Genomic DNA, 5,682 nt, shown 5'->3' with positions numbered 1-5,682 from the left:
CATTGTTCGATGCCACCCTCCCCAAAACTTTATATTTATGCCGTTGGGATACCGTTTATTGTTATTCTTTGATAGGCTTCGGCGGCTCCGGGGTCCCACTCTGTCCCAATGTGTTGTCAAAAGTTATGAGCAAACAATTTTCTGCTTAAAAGCGTCTGTCACAAAACTTTCGTGGGCCCCTTGTCAAGCCAAACAAATCCCATTCAGCCGCCCATGTCAGGCAATACTTTTACAATTTGTCTGCAATTACGGAAGACGGCAGCCAGCAGCCAGAAAAGTTCCCATATATGTACCCTTCTACGGGTACGGGTGGAGCGAACCGGAGACGGAATCAAATTCCTACGTGATTTGGTTTTAACGAGATTTGTCCTATACCGAATAACAACTATCGACAATGCAAATAAATATCGTACGTATATTTTGTAATTTACTCGACCAAATGTGTTGTTCATTGTAGAGGCGTGGTGGTGCCCCATTATTTGGCATACAATGCGGAATATCGTGCGTCAGAAATCTAGAATTGATTCACGTCCTACACGCCACTCCCTGCGATTGAATTTGTGGGCAGTGCGTGTTGTATAATATTTCGCATACTTGCGGGGCGGAAGAGTGTCGCTGAGAGCCATGTCAACGCATTTCAAAGTGGCAACAAAGCAAACAGTTTACATTTTCAAAGGACCCTCCACCCAACGGACTCCTCACTGACCATTTCTGCTTTATAATTTGACAATCAATTGACAGTTCGTTTGGCAAACAAAAACCCACACTCATTCACGAACAAAAAGATATGCGACAAAACCATTGACAATAAAAATATGAAATAAAATATCAAATAACTTTTCAAAACTATTTGAGAGCAAATTGCGTTTGGAACTCGGATTTCCCTATGACATTAGTTGAGTGCTGCGTGGAGTGCGATCCCAGCTGTGGGACGGCAGTGTTCGGAAAAGTTCCAAGAAATTGATATTTAAGGTTGACATCCATTTGGGAAATATCAAAGAGGAAAATGAAAAGAATGCTCTTCCTTGGGGCTAGGGCCACTCCTATCTCAAATGTGATCCTATGAAAAAGGTGTACTTTAATACAAAATAGTATATAAATTTGCTCAGAATGCGGAACGGAACCATCCAATAATGAAACGTTTGCTCGATAAACTCTACTACAGTCCAATGATATTCAAAATATCCTCCTTTGTGAGCTTCTCCTCTTGGTTTACCTGAGCCGGAGCCTGAGTTGGTGGGGGCTTGGCCGCTGGAGGAGTGGCGACCGGAGCTGGAGCTGGAGCGGGAACAGCCGTAGGAGCTGGCTTTGCCGGTGCCTTAGGAGCTGCAGCTTGGGCTGGAATACTAATCCTTAAATTGGGTGTTTTCGTGCTAGACCTCTGAGACTTTGATGCGGGCGCTGGCCCTGATGGTTTGGCCACTTCGCTGCCTTTTTGGTGGTGCTGCCTCTTGACGGTGACATCCATAGAAATGCCAGCTACTTTGGGCTTCGCATCCTGGGCCAGCACTGCGATGTGTGGCTGTTCCTCTGTAACGGACTCGGGATCACTGGGAGGGGGTGTGGGCTGCAACCAGCAGCGGTAGGTGGACGGGGAGACACCGCAGGGCGGAGGCTTCGCCAACAAGTCCTCAGTGCCTTCTTCCTCTTCGCATTTCTCTGGATCCTTGACGGAAGGCACTTCCTCAACCGCGGGCTTGATCGGCTTGAAGGGAGCCAAGTAGGTGAAGAGATGAGGGAAGGCGCGCTGCTTGATCTCGCAAGTGCAGCGGCACTGGAAGAGCGCCTCCTCCTCTTCGGAGTTGGGGGTCATGCTTGCCTCCTCCTCCGGCTCCTCCACCGGCTCCACGTCCACCCGGGGCCAGTCGCGGAACGGAGCCAGCCAACAGTAGTCAGTGTCGTGGTCCTCAATGCCGGTGGCCGACAGCCTCTCCCCGTGGTGCTCCTCCTCCCCAGCCCCCTCATCGTAAGCAGGCTGGCAGGTGCAGATGTCGCAGGTGCAGGTGCATTCGGGATCGCAGGGCAGGTCGTCCTTGTGGCAGGGAGGACAGATGACCTCCATGGGAGGGAACGGAACTCGGTGCTCCTTGAACTGCTCCTCCTCCTCGTCGTAGCGGAGCCAGCGGCACACATACGGGCCCTGGCTGCACTCTGCCGTGATCTCTGGCGCCTCTCGCTCGAACTTCCGATCGCACTGCAGCTTCGGACACGTGCACTTCTTCCTACGCCTTCCGAGGCTTGCCTTGGAGCTCTGCACAGTTGGTGGCTTACTCGAGGACTTCTTCTGGACTACTTTCTTCAGTCCGTAGTTGTATCGGGACGACTTTGAGCTGATCTCGCTGGCCGGCCCTGTCGGAGGCCCTTCATTCACGATGATCTCTTTTACTTGGACGGAAAGCTGACTGGGGACCACGGCCGTTGCGGAGGGTGCACTGCTGGGAGCCATGTTCTGCTTCAGGAAAAGCACCTCCATCTCGGCGGTCATTGTGGAGATGGTAGAGATCTGGGAGGGGACCGCGGATGTCCAGGCGCAGCGGCAATGGTTCTCATCGTCCCAGATCACACGGGTACACAGCACATCGTACAGACTCTTGTAGACACACTCGAAGCGCTCCGCGAACTGTAGCATCTCGGAGTGCATCAGGCCCGCATAGGCCGCGTAGATCTCGGCTGTGCGCTTGGCCGCGTGCAGCCAGAGGCACTGCTGGCTATGCTTCATACCCTCCATCAAGGACTTCAGCCGCTTGCCCTCCATCGCGGTCCCGTGGTAGTAGGCCTTGAAGGCCCTCTTCACGATTGAGTAGGCGATTTGGGAGTCCATACGCGACATCTGCGCCTCGACAGCCAGCCCATGGATGAAGGTCTCCTTGCAGAATCGCTTGCGGGGCACCAAGTCAATCTTGTAGCGCACCTCGTCGTAGTGCTCGAACGAACGCCGTATCACTTCCCTGGTGCGCCTCACCTCCCAGGCCATGAGGCCGCAAATCCGCATCACCTGCATTACGCTGTCCGTAATGTCATCGATGTCCCGCCGGAAGAATTCCTGGCGCTTCTCTCGCAGCTCCTTGCCGCAGTGATGTGTCCCGGGCATGTGACACGGACACTGGGCCATCGAGGCAGTCGAACGAGATTTTTTCATTTGAAATGGTAGATTTTGATGATACAAAATTTGGACTTAATTTTTTTCTACTAACGAAAAATGACAGAGATATGTGAACACACAGTAAATCAATTATTACGAATACAGATTGGAAATGAACTGCTTCGATTTTGAAAGAAATGAATGGGGGCGTAGCTCTTCACCTGACTGCTGCGTGTGTGTCGCCGCAGGTTGCGACAAGTGCACGGCCGACGTGCCGCGGTCGTGGCTGTCTGTCGAACATGGTAGTATAGAGGAGGCAGACGAGATCTCTCATATTAATCGGAGAGCCAAACACGGACGGAACCGAGCAGCGGTGGTTGGGGCACGCATGCGGATGCCGATATTTGTTTATCCAACAATTTCTGTCCCTCCTATTCCACACATTAGGATGTTTGCAGAGGGAGTTAGGGATGGGAATGGGCCCTGATTTACTAATGTTAATTCGAAATACTTTAATGATGCATTCCAAACGGAAATGCAGTGCGCGACATAGATACACACACGAAAAACAGGAGACAACAGAAAGATACATATTTGAGCAAGGGACTGGGAAAAAACAGCAAACAAATTCCAGGGGCTGTGGATCTGTCAAAATGTAGGTTTTTAGAAGGGAGAGCGGGACAATGTTCCTACTCCAGAATCCCGAATACTCTGCAAATGAAGCCGGAGTCGAAATGACAATGACATGAACAGAGATACTTGTCTCGTCAGTTATTACTCTTCAGTGTACGCCAAATGCTGGGTTCCCTAAAAAGAGAATCGCAGTCTGAACAAATATTGTCATGCGGTCATGCCAAATATTTACATAGTTGGCGCGCCACGGACTCCTACTGCTCCCTCTTACACTCCCACTCTTGGGGAAGGTAAAATGTTTCCACTACCAAAATAAAATCAAATCAAATGAAATGGAAATACGACAAAAACAAAGAGGGAGGGAGAGAGAGAGAGAGAGAGAGAGAGAGAGAAACTCCGGAAAATGCGGGCACATTGACAGTGCGGGCGATTGATTTTTCCTGTGTTTGAATTTCTGCTGCCAGCGCGGGCGAGGAGAGGCTCTCAAGTAACGCTGGGCAGGGGTCGGGGCCCGATCTAAAATTAATGCATTGCAAATAGACGGCACGGCGTTGCAGTTGTCAGTCAGACATGCAGGGAGAGCTACGAGTAGCAGAAGGAGGACGAGTTCTCGTGGGGGAAAGCCCGAGACGGACAGAATGAGTTTAATTGTTGACCTAAGCTATTAGCCCCTGTCAAAGGCCCCTGCCGGGAGTGTGGAGTGTGGATTCGACCTGAAAGCCGACAGAAACTAGTTGCTCCCTTTGTCCCTCTGCTGAGGCTCCATTGTCTTATGAATTGACTCACAGCCGATCCGGTGCGTGTGTCGCTTCAAATACTCGTAATTTATATGCAAAAAACACAACGCACATTTCGCAAACATTTCTTAGAATCCACTTCATACGGCCGGGCTGAAACGCTTCGGAATGCACCGACGGCGCTGACTGACAACCAAAGTGCCAGGGCTTGTCGGCTGCTTTGTGTTCCAGCCAGCCACGATTTATACTCGCATTTGTTTATGTTGCAGCCGCATTATTGTTTCGCGATTTCTCGTTTACTCGATGCCTTGTCTGTTCCTCGCATTCCATGGGGCAATATGCAGCAGCTCATTATTATGGCCTCTGTGTTGTAGGATCGTGAAATGCGGGAGTGCTTCAAGGCAGACAGGCGTCTCTGACAGTAATCGAATGTACATTATACGAATAGTGTATATCAAATGGTGTCTTTAATCGAAAAGTCTTTTCACCTTACAAAGTGATGATGAAAGGCACAAGAGATCTTTCGCTGATCCGACCTGGTTCTGTGTCTCTCAGCGGGTGGACGGCTACCGAAGCTACTGGACACCGCAGAAACCAACACCTTTACGGGAATATTGACGATCCATCTCCACATGTATCCCGCACTGTCTGCAGAGATGTTTTATGGGTCTCTGGGGACTGTTTTTTAACCGATAATATACAGACTGAAGCAGAAAGAACGGAGAGATGATACTGCAAGAATCCCGCAAAAAAAATTAAACTGAACTTTTGGCAAAAGTATATTCCTGTGTTTTCTTTCCTATTAATTTGCAATTGCATTTTTTCCCCGCGAAACTTCAAAAGCTGCAAGATTATCCTGCGATTTTCCATCAAATCAATACCAAAATACCAATAAGAAGGAAAACAGTAAACAGTTCAATTTAGAAATAATGATTTATTCTTTTCGAATTTTAATCTATTTATAGAAAGAGGTGTAGAGTACTTGGTGTGCAAGCAGTAGTACTACTTCCAGTTGCTCCATCAATGCCACAACCCTGCCCACACTCAACGCCTTTCAATTCCCATAGCGACTTCAATTTATCACGCTTGATCTTGATTAAAAGTCCGAACCAACACCCGCACCCGCACACACCCGTTCCACGAGGAAGAACTGGTGGAAGCCAGGGAGGGAGGGAGCTGGTCGGGCAGTCAGACAAGCCAATTATAGACAGCCAAAGCCGCGTGAAGATG

General features: G+C 49.6%; 1 protein-coding gene across 1 annotated transcript; it reads right to left on the bottom strand.

The window, feature by feature from the left end:
• Window positions 1-1,159: 1,159 nt before the first annotated feature.
• Window positions 1,160-3,112, bottom strand: LOC6589958. The gene is made up of 2 exons (XM_026984910.1): window positions 2,057-3,112; window positions 1,160-1,975 (listed from the first exon to the last, which is right to left on the bottom strand). The coding sequence occupies exons 1-2, from the start codon at window positions 3,110-3,112 to the stop codon at window positions 1,160-1,162; spliced, it is 1,872 nt and encodes a 623-aa protein (XP_026840711.1).
• Window positions 3,113-5,682: the final 2,570 nt, after the last annotated feature.

Source organism: Drosophila persimilis, unplaced genomic scaffold (assembly GCF_003286085.1).
Source record: "Drosophila persimilis strain 14011-0111.01,24,50 unplaced genomic scaffold, DperRS2 tig00000002-arrow-pilon, whole genome shotgun sequence".
NCBI lineage: Eukaryota > Metazoa > Arthropoda > Insecta > Diptera > Drosophilidae > Drosophila > Drosophila persimilis.
Note: the sequence above shows the minus strand (reverse complement) of the source record. Positions and strands in the feature narration are given on the sequence as shown.